Here is a 22,049-nt window from a genome sequence, read left to right on the forward strand (position 1 = left end):
AAGCCTGTCCCAAATCCCAAATGGAATAAGCACAACTCAAAACGCCGCCTAGAATGCAATGCAAGGTCCGGGCCAATCTGAAACAAACGAAGGAGAACATCAAACGAAGACGAGAATGAAGGAACTTTCTTAGCGACGGGGTATTGGATATGAAACCAATTTTTAGTGGTGCGAATTTGAGGGGTATTAGGTGTTAGTGTTGATTGGTAGAGGGCTAACTTGTTTAGCATGTTTGTGAGGCCAGCTCAAGAGTCAAACAGCTTAGTTGCAGGTTGTCATTTGTCGGTGGTTGAAGAAGTTGGACCTGAGAGGACCCGCAAATCGACAAGACCGAGGCTGGTCTAAACGCGAGGCCGCATCCGGTGGCCCATATAGGTTCCCGTCGCCGACGCCAAGAACCGCGCCACAAAGCCGCTGCTGCCACTATGGCCGCTCATTCGCATTTTCTTGCTCGGCTGCTGCACCGCAATGTCGTCTCCTTTTGCCATTGCCACATCTGCGGGGAGCGGGACCATCATAGTGCTGGAAGGAAGGTGGACGTATCCACTGCTCAGGCCTGGGCTGCGCGATACATCGACAACCTGAATTTCCTGGTCCATACTGTTGTATGAGCTAGACGGTCGCAGGCTAGCCGGTGTGTTGCTTCTTGTACTGGGAGCAACGCTTGATGAGCGCGAGCAAAGCGTGGGTACTGTTTCAGTGCGTGACAAGCCGGGAATTTCCTGGATCGAAGGGGGGGACACTGAGTGACGACTACGGTTGGAGGGTCGTCGACGAGGAGGGTAGGGCTGGTACCGATCAGAATCGGGTGCGGATACAGCGGCATCGCTTTGCAGACTTGAAGAAGACGACACTGACGAGAGAGAGGCAGAGGGCTGCGGGCTTGGAGGGAGTCGACGGCGGGCCTCTAGACGGGCCTCCAGCTTTTGCCGGCGAAGACGGCAGGCTAGCAGCTCTGCGGATGCTTGGAACCGGTGCCACTCGCGGGGTTGGTGCATCTTCGCTTCTCGTTGCTGGAGACGATGACGGATCGGGGCGAGGAAGGGTTCCAAGTGCAGGAAGAGGTCTGCCTCAGTGACGCGGGTGTCCCAGTCCAGCAGGAATAGAAGCTGGCGCTCCATCAGGTTGATCTCCGGGAGGGAGAAGCTAAAGCCCTCGTAGCCCTTAACGACTGTGTATCGGGCCCAGTGCTTGTTTTTAGGGCTCGAGTCGTTCAGGTTCTTGGCCGCCAGGATGAGCGAGGCAACGAAGATGCGGTGGACGGTGCAGCGCATACCCTTTGCAACTGGGGGTAGGCGGGCACGCAGACGAGCGAGGTAGACGAGGGTTGTCATGAGCGTCGGCACCTGGACCTGGGAGCGAGTGACCAGGGAGGTAATGAAGGCTTCGACCGACGGCAACCTTGGGAGCTGCTGATCAGCAGCATCCATCGGCGGAGTGCTGGGAGGTGTATGCTGGCCATGCACAGTTTGTGTGGAAGCAGTTGTTGTCACATGAGACTCGCACCGGATGACCAGTGCAGCCTGCTGGGCCAGGTAAGCAACCATGTCCCGCGAGACCGGCTGGGCGATGAACTCTTGCAGCGCTGTTCGGTTGAGATCCATGATTGTGGAAAGTGGTGATTATGAATTCAGAATAGAAGAGAAAGGTGGAAGACGCCGACAGCACGAAGAGAGCGAGGCAAGGCGAGACGGCAGAGTTATGAGCAGATCGTAGGACGTAGATGCCAAGCTAGAGTTTCCTGAATGTTCCCCAACGTAAAGAATGTGGGATGAAGTTGTCCTGCCAGCAGGATAAAAAATGTAGTCGTTGTCCTGTCAACTGAGAATACTATTGTCTGGGGCGAGCAGTGAGACACAAAGATAGGGTGAGACACCATCGACCGATCAATGCAATACAATAATTAAACTGAAGAAAAAGAGTCTAGAGAGCGTGAGGCAGCACCAGTGAAATAGATAAGGAAATGCGAGCGACGAGACCGCACCGCAAAGCTCAGGAATGGGGAATGATGACCAAGATCTCGTGCAGCATTCATGAGCGATTGCCTCCTGATATAAATAAGACCCTAAACGGCGGCTAGGTAGGGTCTGTCAGGGCTCAGGAGGAGCGCACTGGCAAAGTAAAAGGCAGGTCTGCAAGGGTCAAACCAAGTGGTCCAACCCAGAGTCCCAAACGCGCAACCTGCATGCCTGGTCCAGTCCCTGTCTCCATACTTTCAAAGCCATCGTAGCATTTGGCGCGCGCGAGCCCAGGGTGGTGGATGATTGGCAGCAACGCAGGAAAGTTAACCGTTCAATCAGATGCCAAACATGCAACCTCCAAGCAATCAAGGGCGAATCATCCCCTTCCTGCGCGGTGATCCTGCACCACCTGCGACACGCCCCTGACGAGCGGCCAGAGTGTCGATGACTCGACTGTCGTTCGCCTGGAATGGAGCCCGTCGTGCCCTCAAGTTGCCCTTGTCTGAAACTCAGTGGATTCATCTGTGGCTGGAGAGTTCAACTTGACTCGACCCCGGGCGATCGATCGGCAGCCGGAAGTCTGCTGCATAAGCGCTCAGGCATCGCATAATGTAGTCTATTTTTTTCCAATTCTCCGGACTGGTTCTGCTATTCTTGTTGCCTATGATGCTGTTCCGGTGACTGGAGTCCGGGATGAACGATTATTCATGTCATAGGCTTCACGATCATCAATTACCACCGCGGGAAGAACACCCTTCCGTGAGCTGTCAAGGAACCGCTCAGGAGCTAAATCCCTCCAACAGGGGTGCTGAAACGCGGCGCGTAAGTAGTAAAGTGCATTCCCCTCCTCCACGGGTTCATAATAACGTTCATTCTGATTCAGGCTCTGGATTCTTCGCGTCGAAGCAATAATTTTGTCCGATAATTGGAAAGTCGAGTACCAAGTGCAAGTCTCATGTGACTCCTGCCGTTCCTGGCCTGAAATATCGCCGCTTTAAACGCTTTACAGATTATACAATCTATAACTTTTTCGGCCCTTTCAAGATTTCTACTGCAATATCTATTCGATAATCACTAGTAACTTGATGAATTGTCAAGCTCGACATATTTACAGCATTGTTTGATACGTATAACGTAGGGTGGTCTGACAACATTCCCCACGGCGCCTAGCTCAAACCAGCAGCTTGGGCGCTTAGGGGGAAAAAGAGCAGTCCCAACATTTCTAAGTAAAGAACGACAATTGCAAGCCTAATAAGCGCGCGAGTCACTCGGCTGGTGGAACTAGAGGACAGATTTAAGAGGCTGCTATTCTCGCTGCGTAGCCGCCGAACTGCCTCAGTGTTGCCCTACATAGGCTCTCAAGTCGCTCGACCCAGTCAAGCGCTTAGGATGACGCGTTTCTAATTTGATCCCGATTATTTTAAGACCTGACAGGCTAGGCGCCGTTTGAGAACCGCGAACAACGAGACCGAATGCATTGACTAACGAAACACCTATAGATGAAATGTCCGACCCCCCATCATCCACTCCTCACAGACCGCCTCGAGTGTCGCGGTTCCTATTCTTGCCATAAGCTAAGGTAGGCCACGTCTTTATGAGACAGAGACTGAGTAAGAGGAAACAGTCAAGGTGGCGTCGGAGCCAGTGAATGGCTCGGTACCGGCCTGCACGTGAGTCAGGTACTGGCTGTTCGACAGGCCTTGGTTCTCCACGAGGTAATTGATAAAGTCCATCAGATCGGCCGAGAAGCTCTCAGTGGTGGATGATGCGACGAAGCTGTACACCTGCATGCTTCCGTTGGGGCCGGAATACAGGTTCCAGGTGACTCCGCCAAGGGTTACCGTTGCGATGGAAGAGCCGGTCGAGGAGATAGGGCCCGCACCGCCCAGAGCGGCCAGCCAGATCATGATCTCGTACTCAGAGTCTCCGCCAATGCTGGAGCTCGTGAAGAGATCGTAGGCAACGTTGGCAACGACATCGGTCGTAGAGTACCTGTTGACCGCATTAATAACCGCTAAAAGCCGGAGACGAAGTTTACATGACTTACTGCCATTCCCAGGTAGACGGGATCGAGCTCAGACTGCTCAACTGGGTCGCCGTGAACTGATACGCAGCATTCGCGTAGCTTTTAACACTGGAGGAGCCACCAGACCAGCTCCAGGTCGTATGCCATGAGACACTGTTGCCATTGGCGGAGTCCACACCAGTGCATTGCGAGCCACTATCGGCATTGTCCTGACCCCAGAGATTGTTGTATACGATGAAGTTACCCGCCGTGGCAGTGTCCCATTGGCCGCAGAAGTCGGCACGGCGAGTGATGGTGGCAGCGGAGGCCAACGAGGCCAGGGAAAGAGCAAGCAGCTTCATGTCGTCAAAGTCAACAGGCGATAGACAAGCGATTCCGTGAACTAGATGTCACAGCCAAAAGCTTGCTTCTCGCCATGGGCCGTCTGCTATTTATCTCCATCGAGCCAACATTCTCCATCCTGTGAGCCGAAACGCATTCAGTATATTAAGTCGGATATATCACCAAATCTGCTGTGCCATTCGTCACAAAGACCCGATTTTCCTTAAGGGTTGGTTCCGACATCCGTAATCCCATCAATCCCAGGCGAAACGGTAATAGAGTGCGGAGTCAGGACCTCAAACAAAAGGACGAGTCGAAGACTCTCGGAACAATGAAGCCATGACCACCCGTCAGATCCACGTTTACGGCATCTGATAGGCGCTGTCAGCCAAAAAAGGTTGCCATTTCTCCAAGTCCTGAATCTTTTGGGATAAGGCTCGGGGATCAGCACGCCCAAGGACATTGGTCCCGTTGTTGTGCGGACTTGCATTCTGCACATTGCTGCAGACCCCGGCGGGGGAAGTTGCAATAGTTAGCTCAATCAATATATCATGGTGAGCAAGCGACTCTTATTATTGCCATTGACTTTGCCGATTTGTTTGCAGGTTCATCAAAAACAAGGTCTGCTTAACACCGAGCTGGTGGACCGACCTTGCCCCTTCGCTTCAGCATGAAACAAGCTTCCACTGAAAGCGGAACGTACTCAAGTAAGGTCAGTGGAGCTAGACCAATGGCTCTGGACTTCTGTGGATGAATACTGGAAACGCATTGGTGGAGGATTTCGTAATATCTCCTTGTACTTAGGAGACTTGGAAGGAGAGAACTTGGTTTGCTTAGTGGGTGCGGCAGTGTGAGGCCACAGGCCGCTTTGGCCGAGCAGGTGACCTATGTGCGGGAAGTATATATATCCGCGTTCCTTACGAGTGCCCCCCCCCCCAAAAAAAACGATGGAGTTTCCCTTGAAGCCCGTTAAATTTGGGAAAGTGCGAAGCAATGGAGTCAATATAGCTTCCACTGGCCCGCTGAACAACTTCAGAGATCTACTCTGAATCTGCAGAGTACCGAGCCTCGAACGGATACTTGTATGTCCCAATATAGCCGGGACCAAGGATAGCGTAGGCCGCGCGGAACTCTGTGACAGAGATCCAAAGCTACACTGCAACCGATGAAAGGTTGGATCACGAGGAAATTCGAGTATGCGTTAAATGTCATGAAGCCTGCCTACCTTGTGTACCGAATAAACGACGAGTCTGACCATGTCGGAGGCCGGAAAGACTGCCATGAACCAATGATTTGGCAGCTGAATATGCTCTGGAGCTCCTTTCTGGGGAACAATATTTACCCCAGCATCTATAGATTATTTGGTGACGCCAGAAAGTTGATGATTTGCACAGGCGCTCTTAGCTACAGCCATGGACCTGCTTGATCAGCCTCCTGACAGCCTCCTACGACTTGGCTGTTTAAGACCGCAGTTATGAGTGCGGTAAACGCAGCCTTGGGGCATTTGGGACATTTTGGGGCATTGCGGAGCGTTGTTGATCGCCGCCAAGTCTCCCGGCAACCAAAGGAAAAAATCAGGTCATTTTTGACGGGTTCCGCGGACAAACGCCGGCACTTGCATAAAAATATAACTTTGACATCTTTCCATCTTTCATCAGCAATCCAACCGCGTCCTCTGTGATTGTGCATCTCAATTCCCCGTTAATCCTACGCAATGCGCTGTCTTAGTATCGCAGTCGCCTTTCTGGCGTTGTTTACAGGGCTCTACAGGTTCTTCGACGCCCGCCTGGAGCAGTTCTACATCTTCGACCACCACCATCTGCACGACCTGTCCCAGCGCGCAATCGCTGCCCATGGAAACGACACTCGCGCCATTGTCCAGTACATCGTTTCTGAGTTAGACGAGAAGGTCGGCTCCACGCACCTGAACAAGGACGAGGAATGGGTTTTCAACAACGCCGGAGGCGCAATGGGCGCTATGTACATTATCCACGCTAGTATGTGCCCTTTTCTCTCCCGAACCTGCTTGCACTCGCAACGGCCTATGCTAATGATCTCTTTCCTACAGGTATCACTGAGTATCTTATCATCTTCGGTACGCTCGCGCTCTCCGTCCACTCGTCCACCCATCGTCTCCCAAAGTACGCACAAAACATGTGTGAAAACCAACTAACAGAACTCAGGCACCGCCATTGGAACTGAAGGACACACTGGCCGCCACACCGCAGATGACTACTTCAACATCCTCCAGGGCACTCAGCTCGCCTACGTCCCCGGTTCGTACGAGCCCGAAGTCTACCCGGCCGGTTCCGTCCACCACCTCCGCCGCGGCGAGGTTAAGCAGTACAAGATGGACTCGTCTTGCTTTGCGCTCGAGTACGCCCGCGGCTGGATTCCTCCCATGCTTTTCTTCGGCTATGCCGATACCTTCTCGAGCACTCTTGACTTCCCGACTCTGTGGGCTACCTCGCGCATTACCGGCCGGGAGATGATCTCCAACCTGCTCAAGGGAAAGATGTAAGGGTGATCTCATGGGTAAATACAGGCATTATGATTCATAGAAACCGTATCATGTATCTACAACTTTTAATACTTTTAAATAGAATTTGGGAATCTGTCTAGATTGAGCCCCTGTGTGTTATGCAAACCAAGCAAATGCTTCATGACTAAGCTTCGTTATCAGTCTTATCGAAATCCCCAAAAAAGGCGAAAAATGGATTTTCCCCTCCTCCCCGCAATCAGCTATCACTTTAATAAGACACTATGGCTCCGTCTCTATGCTTCAAATGCCAGAAAGAAAGGGCCGTCATTATCCGTCCCAAAAACCGGCACAAGCTCTGCCGTGAATGTTTCCTAGAGGTATTCGAAACCGAAGTCCACGAAACGATCACGTCAAACTCCCTCTTCCACCCCGGCGAGCGCATCGCCATCGGCGCAAGTGGCGGAAAAGACAGCACTGTGCTGGCTTCGGTGCTCAAAACTCTGAACGAGCGATATGAGTACGGATTAGATCTTTGTCTTCTCTCCATAGACGAAGGAATTCGGGGTTACCGCGATGACAGCCTTGAGACCGTCAAGCGCAATGCTGTGCAGTACAACATGCCCCTCGTCATTGTGGGCTATGGTGAGCTATACGGATGGACGATGGATCAGGTCGTTGAGCAGATTGGAAAGAAGGGTAACTGCACGTACTGCGGGGTGTTTCGGCGGCAGGCGCTGGATCGGGGTGCGGAGCGGTTGGGCATCAAGCATGTTGTAACTGGGCATAATGCGGACGATGTGGCGGAAACAGTGATGATGAATTTGCTGCGTGGTGATCTTCCTCGTTTATCGAGAGGCACGAGTATCGTTACAGGGTCAGCAGCGTCGGACATCAAGCGCAGCAAGCCGCTAAAGTACGCGTACGAGAAGGAGATTGTGCTCTATGCGCACCATAAACAGCTAGATTACTTTAGCACGGAGTGCATATACTCTCCTGAGGCGTTCCGGGGGAGTGCGCGCACGCTAATCAAGGATCTAGAGAAGATTAGGCCGAGCTCAATCTTGGATATCGTGCGGAGTGGCGAGGAGATGGCGGTGCTTGTGCCTATCACGGATGGTGGGCAGGCGGCCGCTGCCGGGGAGGCGGAGGACGTATCTACGATTGGGGGTTGCGGAAGTCAGAGTGGAAGGACGCGCGGGGGCGAAATGGCGGAGATGGAGAAGAGTCTTGCACAGAATGAAGCTGCTGCGGAACTGGAGACGGAAATTAAGATGCCCTCGCACCTGGCCGGGCAAGTTCCCCTTCCCAAGAGGACCAACAAGCCGAAGAGACAACAAACACAGAAGACGTCAAAGGTCGGCCAGGTACTGGGCAAGTGCGAGCGTTGCGGGTATATCTCAAGCCAGCGAACTTGTCATGCTTGCACTCTGCTCGAGGGTTTGAATAAGAACAGGCCCAAGGCTGCTATTGAGTTGGAGCTTGACGCGGAGGAAGAAGAGAGCAGCACGACCCTACGCAGGCAGATGGAGCAGGTTCAGTTGGCAGGATGAGTCGCTGAACCAAAGTCTGCTCTATCGCCGACTACTAGAAATACTTCAAAATTGCTCGGGACGTATCTCTCTTGATCAAGTCTGGTCAACCTATCCTGCACCCTAAAAGCAGAAGGCAGGCCCGCCCTGAAGACGGGACCCATGCCATGCAACCTAATGAACGAGCCACGGTATGAAAAGCATCCCAGCCTTGCGTCTAGACAGCGCCAACACCATAACATATTTGCAATACCAGTTAACCTAACCCAAACCGTTGGAGCAAAATATACTACATATAAGTACAAACATTGTCCCCCATGACAGTCTCTGAATCTGTGTCCATTGAGTCATGCATGCCTCTAATCAAATTTCTGTCCTCCGAATGAAAACTCAAACACTCCCCTCCCCTTGACCCTCGCCTTTTCCCTTTCCTTTTTGCTGCTCCCCAGGCAGCTCCGGCAGATCCAACCCCACTCGCCTCGCCGTAAGCCTAACCCTCTCCTCCTCGTCCATCAGAGAGCCCGGGTTATACCGGTCAACAAGCATCGCATACATCCTCTGTGCGCGCGCATACTGCGCAAACTGTTCTGCTTGTTGCAGGCGCCGCAGCACAGCCTCTCCCTCCGATACGCTTTCGCCGGCGCCATTAGAAGGTCGCAAAGTGGGTTTTCTGTATGCCTCACGGATTCGGTTGTGTAGAGGTGTAGGTGAGGAGAGGGAGCGGCGAGGGAGTTCGCGGAGGATGGCGCGGTACGTGGATTTTGCGGTTGCTGTTGTGCTTGCGGACATTTTTAGATTCGGATTTCTCGCTGGACTTCGGCACCTTGTAATACGGCCTATTGTGCTGAAGAGTTTTATTGAAGACTCGTTTGGAAGAAATTTGCCGAAAATATCGAAAGTTTGCTAAGTGTTGGCTAATGTATGTTGTTAAAACCGAACGACTTAGGTCCGACTTCGCCGCCGCGCTGCATCTCCCAACATCTCGTACTATCACGTGACTAAATAAGTATAAGTGTTAAAAAACAAGGAATCAAATGAATCGACTCTGCCAATAAGCCCGCGAATAGGCCTGCTAACTTATTACATTGCCCAAGTATAAAGTATGGTAGAAGTAGGTGTAAGATGTGGAAGATGCATATGTTCAGCAGTACGTATGTACATTATCTTAGGACGATCAAATCGTGAGCGTTTCATTAATACTTCATCAGGGGGCAGAGCGTGGGGGCGTGACAGTTGGTAGGAGTTTGATGTCTCATTATGACATGGGTTCTCATTATATCGACATTGCCGGTTTGGTTATGATCGAAGCCAGCCAAATTTTTTCCGGCCTAGGTCGCCGCCGGTGGAAGGTTCAACCTGCATACTGCGGGCATACAGTTCCTGAGCGAGTCAGCACATAGTCTACTCGCAAGGAGAGAATAAAATACATACCTCGTCATCGCCTGAAAGTTTAGTGTCCAAAATCAACCTAGCGACTTCGTCGTACCGGTGCAGGTGTGGGTAGGGAGTCTTTTGGCTGCGTTGAATGCCAAGCACAACTTCGCCCATGACCTCAAACTTCTTCCAGTTAATCCGGTTGCGGTTGTCGCCGATAAAAGTCCTGTTACCCTCTTCGGCTGAGACGAGGTCGCGGCGGTGGAGTGGTAAAAACGGAATGCGCTCGGAGAAGGAGTTGTCCCATGCCAGTCGGTAGGCGAAATGGCTCTTCTGAGTACCCATAAGAATTACCAGTCTCATGAAGTCTTTGTGAACCTGCGGCGGGACAAGCTCGCGGGTTTGATTAAGCCGATGTACCGGTGTCCCATTAATCCCAGCAATGACCGCACCCAATGAATTATAATTATTCAGGCGGCGTAGTTTCTAGGATGAATTAGCCAGGTCAGGTAACAGTGAAATGGCGGACTTACCTGAGCAATATTCATAAACTTCTCTAATGCCCGTGCTCGGTGCTTTGGCTTATCCCGCAACAAAATTACACTTGCCACGAAGAATGCCACATGATTAAATTGCTTGATCATGCGGTTGACATGCTTCAAACTCTGGATCTTATCCTTGTCCGGTCCAGATATACTCACATGTCGCACAAGATCTCGCGGTCGGAAAGTGTTGAACATTATCCAATCAATGCGGGTCAACTCGTTGGCAAAATCCTCATCCGGGATTTCCATCAGTTGCCGCCATACCACCTTTGTCAACGGTATCCGCCCCAGCAAGTCCATACCGCTTGCTTCTCTTTGCGCACCGTCAATGCTCAAGAATGTGAACGACTGACTTGGTATATTGCCGGGTTTCTCTAAAGATGGGTTCGATAATGTGGCTGATAGTTTCATTGGCTGATCGTGCACACCCTCGCTGAGGTCCAGCGCACTCATGCTGTATATAGGGTCTTCTTCTTCCTCGTCGTTTTGATTGTCGTCCTCGCCTTCGTTTCCAATTGAGAAGTCACCTAGAAACGTGGATGGCGAGTTCTTAACAAAATTTTCAGGTGGAAAATCGTTCTCGTCGAGTGCTTCGGCTTCTCCATCCTTGAATGCCCACCCGACATCGTCATCTTCCGCATTTACTTCCAGGTACGATCCAATCTCCTTGGCCGCGAACATGTAGAAGTGGCTCCTTTCGAGGGTTGAGACAAAATCCACAATCCGCTTTCTTGTCTTCGGATACGCCAGGTCCCCAGGATACTCCGAAACCCACTGGGCAATGACACTGAGAAGCCTTAGTTGGTCCGCGATGCGAGTTAATTGATCCGTAATATCTTTCTCATTCCGCTCAAATCGATTGATAAGCGCGTTCAGGAGGGTAGCCGGGGCAGCGAATTTCCGATAAAGACAGAGGAATATCGATGCAAACTTAGAGTCTTGCTTTGAGATTGGCGGCGCGACAAGACGATCAACTAATTCATCGAAAGTGAAGCCCGTTTCGTTTGTGGAACTTTCGCTAGATGCCTTATCCTTACTCTCAGGGCTTGACGGGGTACTCCGTGGTTCATCGTATTCATCTGGCATATCCAAAAAGCCATTGAAAGCATCCGAGCCGCCACTATTACGCCAGGCCGATTGGATAAGACGCTGTCGGGTTTGGTCCTTACCTGGCGACGATTCGCCAGCCGCTGAAGTTTTCTGGGGATTTAACCGGGAAGGTGGTGTATGTGGTCGCACCGGATGCGAATTGCTCCGGGCAAATCGTGAACCCTGTGCATTAGAAGCCAGATTTGGCGACGGCTTTGAGTCTGCGGGATGGCGGTCGACGCCGTACCCTTCGACTCCAGTATCGAGAGCACTACTAAACGGGCCGCCCGCGGCTCCAGCGAGCGATGAGGTGGGGGTTTCTGAGCGGGCGCGAGTGTGATGCCACTCGTGCGTGTTGGAGATGGGACTTTTCTCCGCTATAAATAATTTATATGATTAGCCTCGATATCTGAAACAGTCACCGCAAGAAACATCAGTGAAACCGGCATTGACCCTGTTTGTGCGGGTTTGAGTTGCGACCCCCAGGATCAACGGGGGGGGGAAATGGTAAGAAAGGGTACACGAGCTAAATCCAGCGAGCTAGTGCCAACGAGGCAGGTCTGAATTCTAATGGGCTGTCGACCAAGTTTCAAGCACACATCATACAACCAAGCATGTCAAATGCTGAAGGCCGTAAACATGGAGATTGCCACAGTCGCTGAATCATTGTTCTCGCTCTCTTGGTGTCACCCCTTTTTCCCCGAAATCATATGTAAAGGGGCAGCGGTCGGGGGGGGGGGGGGGGGGGGGTTTGTTTTGTTTTACTTACCTTCTCTTTGGCTAAAAACGTCACGCAAAATAACAGCAATACACATTTTCTGCTTCTGGGGCGACTCGGGAGATGTTCGATGAATGTCATAGCTCCCGAAAGATGTTTCAAATGGTCCATCAGGACTCGTCTTATCACATTTAGTGGCAACCAGCACGAAAGGAACAGAGGCGGCGATGAATGTTTCTGAATAGGAGAGATATGGTAAGCTTCTAGTCAAGGAGACCCGGAAGGAACCCGGACAAGACAGACCTAGCATCTTTGACGTTTCCGGAACAGAAGAAGGGCGATTCGCATCGTACAAGAGCAGCGCGCCGTCGATGCTGGGGGTTGAATCGTTTCCCAGCAGTGGCCATCTCAATCTTCCATTGCCATCGGAAGAGATCTCGTCCACGTGAACTTCAACTAAGCGAACAACGTATACGGTCCCATCTAAAGACATCTTCTTCGTTGTAGATCGCGAGGTAAGAGGATGTTTCATTTCCAAGGCGCTCTGGATAAAGGTCGTTTTGCCGACTTTGTCCCCGCCAACAACAGCGATGCTCACATGCGGAAAGCTCGACTTGAGATTAGCCTGGTTAGCCTAGATATAGTTCAACTGTTAGAGGATTTTCTAGCACCCAATTGCACGAACAGTTGGAGGCATACCTCGTATCCGACCTGGGGTGATGAGACCCCGGAACATCCGCCAAATGTTGAGCTTTCATCTTCCTCAACGAGTGTCCGTCCAACACTACTGCCACCTTCCATCGCAGTTCTGGTTGAATCAAGTTTGTATAATCCCCCGGGCGGAGCGGAACTTGTTCGACTTTGTAGACCCGGTCGTTGAGGGACGAGGCCTGCCTGGGCCCGATCGCTGGAGGCCCGTTCCCTTCTCGAGGGTTGGGAGGCCATATTGGAGATCTCAATCACGCGTATCGGTGGACGGGCCTACGTTGCGATTAAAGGTCGATCAAGCAAACAGGATACGACAGCGCAAGGACCAACGGCTAGGTAGATAGACGAGGCGGACACGGCAGCTTATCCATTGTCACTTTGAATCAACTCGAAAAGACTTCCCCGTCTGCCAGGCGTTACACTGTTTTTTCTCGCTTGTAAATCTGTTGAAATTGTCACTCGTGGATATTGTTCAATGCAGTTCGAAGGCCGTGCAATAATCTCTCCTTTTCTTCCTCCTTTTCCCCGGTGAATCGGCGGATGACACAATAAGGATGCGTAGACCGCAAGTTGGCACGATCCGACCTGCTGATCACGGAAGAATGAGTTGGATAAGTTTCACGATTTCACCGCTTGACGTAGAATCGAACAAAATGGTTGATCGATCATATACCCCGTCCCCGTTAAAAAAGATCTCATTAGACCGAGACAGCCACAAGCCACGGAGGCAGCGGGTTGAATGAGCGAACCAAGTGATAAAGGAAAATCCCGGTCGCGACCAATAAATAAGGGGTTTCAGAAACAGCAGTTAATTCGATGAAGATCTCCTGTAGATTGGAGGACAAAAGAGGTGAGAGAATCAGTTAGCCCAGACTTCGCTGCAAATCTGAAGGTTCAATCGTTCAGCAGAAGTTGCGCGCCCGCTCAGGATCGGCAGAGCGCAAACCCAATGTGCACACACCAAGCTCGTAGGTTACGCCTAGCGGCTAAGCAAATCCAAAGCTGGTTGTTTATTCGCGGAGATGAGTGGCTTTACAAGGGAGGAAGAATAGCAGGATAAAAAATAACTGTCGAATCGCAGGCCAGAGAACTAGAAACCAAAATCTTACTAGCGACGGACCTGGACAAATCGCGCGGTCAACCCCAGACCGTAATACAAAGGCAAGTTTCTCAGCAGAACCAATAGCCGTTCCAAATCAGAAAAGGAGAGCACGGAATGCGCGGATGTGTTTGCGTTCAACCTGAACCTGAAGCTTTGATCTGAAACGCTAAAAAATTCTAGATAACGAAACAAGTCTGCGGATGTGGGTGAAACTCGCGGGGAAAATACATTTCTGGTGGGGTTCGTCAATATCGCTATGTGGTATAGAGCAGAACCCTATGAGTAGGTCCCATCCTTGCACAGCAAACATTGTCTAATCCGTAGTATTGACTAACCGTATATAGCACTATAAAACTATGGTAGTATGTCTCTAAGACTGGTTCTGGTGTTGATGCCTCAAGGCTGTAGCAGGCTTATACGGTATATGTCCTAAGTCTTCATAATGCGGAGCAGACAGAAAAAGCACTGGAATGCGCCCGGACCATTTGAGACCCGGAGTAAGTCCGTCCGAGACGTCTAGCACCAGCCTCCATGTGCGTGTCTCGCAGCGGCCAGTCGATCCCAGCCTATATCCTATCTGGAACTGAGCGACACACGTAGCGCTGACAATCCGTTGAGGATATGCAAGAAGTGACGGCACTGCTTTAATACCAGGATAATCTCTGTCCTTAGCGAAGAAGTCTGATGGCTCATAGTTGGATTAATCTCCGATGTCCTGCATGCGTCCCGTGCCTGAATTCTGTCAACCGGACATTGAGTACTCGTGTCGTGCGTAAGAAGAACAGCGCCAACCGGACCCTCACTGGTGCTCCTGCAAATGCCCCTCGTTCACAAGAGTCAGAAGCCGCATGAAGCCTTCGGCGCCTTTGCCGGTCTCCGAGCCATCCTCACACTGGCCCCGAAATTTTCGAACCTTTCCCAGGCCCCTCTTAAAGCCCTTTTCCCTTGTCCACGGCCCATGACCGCGCGGAGGTGGTTTTCCTCTTCCAAAACGGCGTGGTCTATCCTTGTGCGCCGGTCCCTCTACCCATTGTTCCTCTAGAGTAGCCTTATAGATGTCTCGTAATTGATCGCGGAGAGGCGGGTAACGTTCAAAAAGGTCCTTAATCTGTATCGACAGTTTCTGGGGTGTCAAGTCTTGTCCATCCGCAACAGGCTGTCCTTCGGCACCGGTTATATGTCCATTGGTTTCACTGGGATGTGATTGTTGTTCGGCCGCATCTTCGGGGTTCTTGGGCACCTTAGGGGCGCAGTAAATTTTATGGGTACGAGTACATCCGAGAGAACAGCTGTAGATGTGAATAAGGGCTTGCTTCTTGACTGATCGGGAAATTTACCTCATAAGCCCACATGTAGGGCATCGGTATTTGAAAGGCTCCGAGGCGCAGACCTCACAAAGACTTGTCATTATGGTTGAGTATTGTCAGTTAAGTGACCGTCGCCCTGTCCGTTCCATGACTGCTAGTAGTGGAACGCAGTGGTGATAATACACGGCACAGTAACTGCAGATATCAAATACGGTATGGAGTCACGTGCGAGACACTGCACGCCGCATGTATTTCGTGCCTGGTGGCATGGGTCCAGTACGCCACAGCACAGCTATCACAAACATATTCTCAAATAAGCGTTTATTAGCACCAAAGATACCATAATCAGTCTGAATATTTCGGCATGTAGACATATTGGATAAGAGTGTATCCTTTGATTATGCTCCTGCAGTAATAGCGTTCCGATCTTGACTAAAATTATACAAAATATGATTTGGTCTTATTTATTGCCTGGCTTTTGTGTCTAAATTTTCCCTAATTGCTTGATTGATTTGCCGGGGTTCATGGCATGGATAGCACACGTCCGAAGCTGTCTCGCAATATTGACGCGAACATCTGCTCAAGGAGAAAGAACACCGCGAAGTTGTTTCATCGTCAACTGTGTTATGTGACGGTCAGTCCGGCGTTCCACGTCATCACAACCAGAACTTCTCAATATATACTTCTTGATTAGCTCCGTGACTATATGAGAAGCGAACGTCCCCTACCTATACAACTCCTAGGCATGGGAGACTAGCGACTCACGCGATACGGATAAGTCTGATCCTTTGATGAGTTCATCGTAGTAAATTGCTTCGTGATATGGAACAATTCAATGATTATATTCTCACTTATCGGGAAGCTCTGAGAAACCGTGCCAGAATGGGATGTTAGCTTAAGTATCCTTCATGAAGTTTTCAGGACTCGCACCAAGCCTGTAGCTTTATGCAGCAGAAACTGGATCCATCTGAAAGTCTCAGCATGCCTTATGGATGTTTCCGAGACACCCTCAGGACTGAGTTGATTCTGAGGAGGCTCAACCCTTCAACTGTTGGTAGGCGCAGAATTCCACCTGATTCATTGGGATACTTCGATACTGCTTTATCCGCGCATTGGCGAATTACCCGTTGTCCTTGACAGACGAGCTAGAGATTTTCCAATCCCAATCAATTATAGTTCCACCAATGAGCAGACAGTGGACCGGACGAACCGGGTTACGGAGACGTTGAATGTTGATACCGACAGCTTATGGAGCACTTGCTCGACATTGTGCTGGGGAAATTTGCCGCTCGATCCTATTATTCATTTAACCAAATATGAAGACACTTGGGTATAGCTGGCACCGTTGATTTAATGTGTGCAATTTTTTCTCGACGAAACGATTGCTGGCAAATTGAAGTGGTGCCAGGGTGTACTTGTGACTTTACCACACTCAGGCCTCGTAACTGCTTCTTGATTGAAAGGTATGGTTTGGCTTGTATCGGATGCTCAGCAGAGGAGATTATCAGCTCAAAATGTGCTCAGTTGCTAAAAAGCTCGCAGATTAAGCTTCTTGATGCATATTGCAAGACGCGCTTTACATGTGCCTTGCGGGCATGCCCGTTTTTTATGGCCTGCTAGCAGCATTATCCAACTCTCTGTCCATGGAGTCCTATGGATTCAGAGGTGTATTAAGGTGTATTGACGAAACGGTTCATCTGATCAAAACATGCTCGCTATGATTGGGTGCAAGATGATTTGTCAGCTCCAAGTCACGTGATTACATTGCGTCAGAGTCCCTTGCCAGCCATGATCCAAAAACTTATCCGGAGGCGATACTTTCAACGCAGCACAACACATCATATCTCTTGGGTATTCTTGATCGCGAAAATGGCTTCTAGCTCAACATCTGCAAATATGGTCAAGCGGACAATCCTCAGCAACCGTTTGGCAGCACAGATATTGAACTTTGCTGAGGCTTCCCCTCGGACAATTAGACCCTTTGCCTTTGGGTCAATTAGAAGTATTCACAACTCGGCACGCTTACCAACAATCACCGCTTCAGAAACCCGGCATAGGCCGACGTTGCGACCGCACCAGCTGTCTGCAGCTCACGGCCGAGTCAACGGGCAGCCTCCAACTGGCAAACGAACTATCTTCATTCAAACCGAGTCGACGCCGAACCCTGATGTAAGCCGAAGAGGCCCGTCTTATATTTAAAGAACCGATACTAACTATTTGCTGCTTATTTCAGGCTTTGAAGTTCATTCCAAACCACAGAGTCCTCCCCGAAGACTTCCCTACCTCCTTCTTGGAGTACCTCTCCCCGCGCTCCACCCTTGCTCCTCCGCACCCGTCTACGCTTGCCGCAAACCTGTTCAACGTCGAGGGTGTGCAGTCAGTCTTTTTTGGCACCGACTTCATCACAGTAACTAAAGCCAGTGATACTAACTGGGCTCACATCAAACCCGAAGTATTCAGTCTTATCACCCAAGCCGTGACTTCGGGCGAACCGATCGTCAACACCGTGGAAAAGAGTGGAGCAAGCGGGCAGAAAGGTGGCGAAGAGGACTCGCTCAGCTACAACGAAGAAGATGATGAAGTTGTCAGTATGATCAAGGAGCTTTTGGAGACGAGAATTAGACCTGCAATCCAGGAAGACGGGGGAGACATTGAATTCAGAGGATTTGAGAATGGGATCGTCATGTTAAAGTTGCGAGGCGCTTGCCGGACGTGTGATTCAAGCACTGTTACCTTGCGCAATGGCATAGAGTCTATGCTTATGCATTATGTGAGTTTGATTCCATATCTCACTAGACTCAGGTTCGGACACGAGACTAACTGCATTTACCGGAAACAGATCGAAGAGGTCCAGGGCGTCGAGCAGGTCCTTGACGAAGAGGAGGAGATTTCTATGCTTGAATTTGCTAAATTTGAGGAGAAGCTCCGACAACAAAAAGGTGCCCAGGCGACCGCTCCCTCTTCTCTAGATTCGGCGCCCTAGAGGAGACCTCGTATTTGACTTTGTAGATAATAAAACGACTAGTACCAATTCTGTACAATATATTACATTGGGGTCAAAGCCTGGCCACACTTGTGACGCGTTGAAGAACCAATATAAATACATCCAGCACTACACCACTACCAAGATGAGAGCTTTCTGTACTCTCTGCCTAGTTCATGCATATTATTGAATGATAGATAAAACTTGTAAATAATCAATAATTTTGAAACTGAACTGTAGATTCAAATTTTCCAGGAAACAACCCTTCACAGTGAAGCAGTTGGAATTATTTGAGGGTCCAAGGTTAACACATAATGGTCACGGAAGGTCGACCTCTCAAGCTTTACTAACTCTGGGCAGCCCCTCGTAAGCTCTACATTCAATTGACTCACCAGGAACTCTCACAATGGTAAGATGCATTTCGACAACGATTAAGGAGAAACAAAGCAAGCTTGAAAGGATCCAGTCTGGTCCTCCCATCGTTAGATTCATTTCTCTCGGCTCTCGGCTCTTCGTATATACTTAGCGCGGTCTCCACAGCTCAGCTCAAAAGGTACAATAAAGCTACAAAAGTACGTTTCGGCTAGTGCCGGGACGACCGACGACCAAGAGGCGAAGACGAGACCGTAGACTTGACAAGACGGCGCTTTGTGTGGAGATGAGGGGCTCAACAAGGTGGAGTCTAGAATAGCAACTCCAAGGCTCACCCAAGCGAGGCCAGGTCAAAGCGAATCCAAATCTGCACCGATGAATCTGACTAACCACGGGGCTGATAATGCAGCTGTCAAAGCCATTGCATGGCTTATAAGCCTGTATATAGGACGGCATTGATTCAGCAGCTCAAAAATAATCATGCAAACCGGCCCCTCTCTTCTTTAAAGGCGAGTGATGGTAATATGGTCCGAGTCCCGTGACGGCGGAGTCGGACGCATATGTACCCCGCATTTTCTGCTCGTGGCCGTCAACGGTAATCGGTATAGTGTCCGTCAAAGGATGTTGGCGGGGAGTGGTCTGGGTCATATACTCGGCGTTTGAAGGGTAAAGTATCGGTAGACAAGCCAGAACCTCTAGGATTAGCCACAGATGTTTGCTTTCTGCCGAGAGGTTTGCATTCGGCAGGAATCAGTCGAGCCTGCAAAAATGAAGGACATGTGGTTTCATTTGTGTGGCTTCGTCACTTCAAGTCAAAGACCAGGCTCGATCTAACGAATTCTGAACAATGTACTCTATATTTGGTACTGAAATTCAGAATCGGCACTAGATTTTGCGCACCGAATGCCACGCAAATAAAAAAAATGGTTCTGATCGTACGGAAACGGGCAGACAGGTACGCATCCCCTGGATCGCTTAGGAAGATGATATCATGACGCTGGTTGATCCCGTCGAAGCACGTACCATATTACGTAGCTGGACTACTTAGCGCTACGGGATACTCTGGAAGATACCATATCAATAACGTAGGTTATATTAGAATTGAAAATCTGATATTGACATCGGGGTAAGACGATCAAGCGATCCGTGAGTTTTCGGGCCTGCTGTCATTCGCCGACTAGTGAAGCGAGGGGGTTGAATTGAGCCCCTCTATGGAATCTCGGTGCATACCATCGACTTCCCTCCCAAGATCATGCTGTCATCCTGTCAGAAGACATGGCCTGCACGGGAGAATCAAGCGGCAAATCGCCACAAGGGCAAAAAAAGCTATCAACCTGTGGACAAGGGTGCTCGTGATTGGGGTTGGTCTGAACAGCCACTGCCAAACCTGAATGAAAGCTCTCTCCGCAGTTCTATCACTACCGAGCGGCGATCCTGCATTAGGGCCACTGGACAGTTTCGCCCCTCCTTCGGAAGTCGCTTGGTCGGAATTGCAAGCCTCTTCCCCCGCAATTCCTGGACAATCGATGTAGAGTGCTCTCTGGCCACAATGGCTCCAACCTTTCCTGGGTATAGTGTAACGTGGCTCTGAGATGACGTACCCTACCCTATCTGTTCCACGAGGAGGCTGATCATCATCAATCTCCAGATGGAAGCTGTATGTTTCAAGCCGTATGACGGTGTCCGGAACTCAAGTAGACAGAATAGATATGGGCATGCGGTGTTCCGGGCAAAACTGCTGCTAACGACGGGAATCCGAGCTTGAGGCCTTAAGGTTTGACCGTCTGCGTCCTAGTTCCTGTACAGGTACCCCGTATATCAGGCGGCTGGTCAGCGATCAGGACACGGTTCTAAGAGGCTAGCCGGGGCATTTTTCTAGGCGAGTGAGCGGCGTGGAGGATCTTCAACTCGGCCGCCAGAGCCCCGCGAGACCCACCGTCGCGGCATCGCCATCGTTGCATTGAGATCGCTCCCTTGGTGAGCTCTCAGAGAAAATATCAAATATTCAGCATCAGCATCCTCTTCTTCAACAGGAGTCTTGTCTGTCTACCTGTCAGCCTGCCTTCGCAATCGAGTAGGACCACATCGCAGCAGAAGGTGGTACTACGGTGCGACCACCTTACCCTTACCCAGCCAAGTCGCACATCTCGTAGTCTGCTGGAGTGGGATTGGTTAGCTGATCGTGTGCATAACGGTCGAGCATGCCTCGGACGGTGACTATCCAGACTCCCCTGCTGCTTACCCCGCCCTCATCGATGTGGTTTAATCTAATTTCGCCAGTCGACAAGCAGGCAGTCTGCAGAGGGGGACTCCCATGGATGTCGTAGATGGCCACCATACTGGCCCCAATATTGCGAGGATCACGCTCCTTCTTTCCAGAAACAATGAGCGAATCAGGCAGATAGAATAGACAGCCTAGAAAGTTCACTCAACCGACCAAGGGAAAATCGATGGAAGTTCGGGCCTAAACCTGGCCGGCCGTAGCTCCAGGACTTGCGCCACTTTTGCTGGGGTTCCCGACCCGTGGCTCGTCTGCTCCTCCTCCTTTGTGTCCACCGTCCGCCGTCCAGTGTCCAGTGGCCTGAGCCTGAGCACCGAGCGCTGCGGTTAGCTCACCTCCTTAGCTTCTGCGTTATTCCTTACCACTCACTGTACAACCTCTTCTCCTCTTTTCTACCATTCTTCTGCCCTCGCCTGTGTCCTCTCGCTTTGCTTATATTTATTCTTGTTTTTCAATATCGCTCTCCTTGAATCTCGCCCGCCCCATAAACCCACCGGCCTTGATCTTGCTACGCTAGAGCTCATTCCCCAGATTCTCACTGCGGGCCGTCGCATCAACCTCACCACCCACCACTTTGCCTCCTTCCGCCTCACCACAACTGTACTCTGCCTGCGAAACTGCGCCATCCTACTTACCCTCCGCGCTTCCGCCTCGCTCCCGTTCGTCTCGCGACCGATCAGGGGACCTCACCTGATTTCCTCGACTGAATCGCACGACATAACTCCCCTCTTTCCCGTCCGCCTCAAGATGCGCTGCTCTTGAGCGGACCCGCCCATAGTTACTGGAGCCAGATCGCTTTTCAACGTCACTTATGGTCACGCTACCACATACGATCCCGCATTTCCAGTGACATTCTCATCGTCGCGATTTCAAGCCGAGCATTGTTTAGACTTATTTTTCCCTACTGTGAGCCGGGTTACAAGAACATAAAAAGGGGGAGAGAACAGGGAAAAAAAAGAGACTATATTTCTACGAATCCGACTAGACCCTTCGATTCCTTTGGCGCCCCCGACCTGTCGCGAAGCGCTATCTCTTCACACACATTGTTTTGTCCCTTCTAGACTGGAAGCCTGGTCGCTTCTCGTACGGCGCTGAGTTGCTTTCAAGAGACGGATAGTTGCGCGGGGTACGGCTTGACATTTTCGTTGCTGGGTTGGCTATAGATTATAAAAAGTTTCGTTCTTCCATTCTAGACTGGTGAGTCAACTGCCCATTTGAGTTTGATTGTTGCTGATGGCTGAGGTTGTTTTA

At 50.7% G+C, this 22,049-nt stretch overlaps 7 protein-coding genes across 7 annotated transcripts, besides 1 other annotated feature; 3 read left to right on the forward strand and 4 right to left on the reverse strand.

Annotated features, from left to right (window-relative positions):
* Nucleotides 1-22,049: part of a sequence feature (contig 1.7 1..773302(-1)) that runs on past both edges of the window.
* ANIA_00453 (protein pclA) lies at nucleotides 342-2,075 on the reverse strand (the record flags this gene model as incomplete). Its single annotated transcript, XM_652965.2, has 1 exon — nucleotides 342-2,075. The coding sequence occupies exon 1, from the start codon at nucleotides 1,602-1,604 to the stop codon at nucleotides 342-344; it is 1,263 nt and encodes a 420-aa protein (XP_658057.1). The 5' UTR covers nucleotides 1,605-2,075.
* On the reverse strand, nucleotides 3,554-4,328 carry xgeA (putative endoglucanase; the record flags this gene model as incomplete). Its single annotated transcript, XM_652964.1, has 2 exons — nucleotides 3,554-3,953; nucleotides 4,009-4,328. The coding sequence occupies 2 exons, from the start codon at nucleotides 4,326-4,328 to the stop codon at nucleotides 3,554-3,556; spliced, it is 720 nt and encodes a 239-aa protein (XP_658056.1).
* erg2 (C-8 sterol isomerase ERG2) lies at nucleotides 5,914-6,930 on the forward strand. Its single transcript, XM_050613397.1, has 3 exons — nucleotides 5,914-6,305; nucleotides 6,377-6,403; nucleotides 6,492-6,930. The coding sequence occupies exons 1-3, from the start codon at nucleotides 6,023-6,025 to the stop codon at nucleotides 6,827-6,829; spliced, it is 648 nt and encodes a 215-aa protein (XP_050469216.1). The 5' UTR covers nucleotides 5,914-6,022; the 3' UTR covers nucleotides 6,830-6,930.
* On the forward strand, nucleotides 7,072-8,340 carry ANIA_00450 (putative PP-loop ATPase superfamily protein; the record flags this gene model as incomplete). Its single annotated transcript, XM_652962.1, has 1 exon — nucleotides 7,072-8,340. The coding sequence occupies one exon, from the start codon at nucleotides 7,072-7,074 to the stop codon at nucleotides 8,338-8,340; it is 1,269 nt and encodes a 422-aa protein (XP_658054.1).
* On the reverse strand, nucleotides 8,710-12,990 carry ANIA_00449 (putative Ras guanyl-nucleotide exchange factor RasGEF; the record flags this gene model as incomplete). Its single annotated transcript, XM_050613398.1, has 7 exons — nucleotides 8,710-9,155; nucleotides 9,308-9,317; nucleotides 9,751-10,179; nucleotides 10,227-11,704; nucleotides 12,097-12,282; nucleotides 12,349-12,679; nucleotides 12,745-12,990. The coding sequence occupies 7 exons, from the start codon at nucleotides 12,988-12,990 to the stop codon at nucleotides 8,710-8,712; spliced, it is 3,126 nt and encodes a 1,041-aa protein (XP_050469217.1).
* Nucleotides 14,655-15,312, reverse strand: ANIA_00448 (zinc finger HIT domain-containing protein; the record flags this gene model as incomplete). The annotated part of the gene is made up of 2 exons (XM_652960.2): nucleotides 15,193-15,312; nucleotides 14,655-15,144 (listed from the first exon to the last, which is right to left on the reverse strand). The coding sequence occupies exons 1-2, from the start codon at nucleotides 15,261-15,263 to the stop codon at nucleotides 14,655-14,657; spliced, it is 561 nt and encodes a 186-aa protein (XP_658052.1). The 5' UTR covers nucleotides 15,264-15,312.
* Nucleotides 17,032-18,226, forward strand: ANIA_00447 (NifU family protein; the record flags this gene model as incomplete). Its single annotated transcript, XM_652959.2, has 3 exons — nucleotides 17,032-17,331; nucleotides 17,396-17,932; nucleotides 18,002-18,226. The coding sequence occupies 3 exons, from the start codon at nucleotides 17,032-17,034 to the stop codon at nucleotides 18,143-18,145; spliced, it is 981 nt and encodes a 326-aa protein (XP_658051.1). The 3' UTR covers nucleotides 18,146-18,226.

This window comes from Aspergillus nidulans, chromosome VIII, assembly GCF_000011425.1.
Source record: "Aspergillus nidulans FGSC A4 chromosome VIII".
Taxonomy (NCBI): domain Eukaryota; kingdom Fungi; phylum Ascomycota; class Eurotiomycetes; order Eurotiales; family Aspergillaceae; genus Aspergillus; species Aspergillus nidulans.

What these genes read in the sequence shown, in the direction of transcription:
- erg2 (XM_050613397.1), top strand. Translation starts at nt 6,023, where the DNA reads ATGCGCTGTCTTAGTATCGCAGTCGCCTTTCTGGCGTTGTTTACAGGG. An exon ending in TATGTACATTATCCACGCTA is followed by an intron (nt 6,306 to 6,376) that starts GTATGTGCCCTT and finishes TCTTTCCTACAG; the next exon opens with GTATCACTGAGTATCTTATC. An exon ending in TGAGTATCTTATCATCTTCG is followed by an intron (nt 6,404 to 6,491) that starts GTACGCTCGCGC and finishes AACAGAACTCAG; the next exon opens with GCACCGCCATTGGAACTGAA.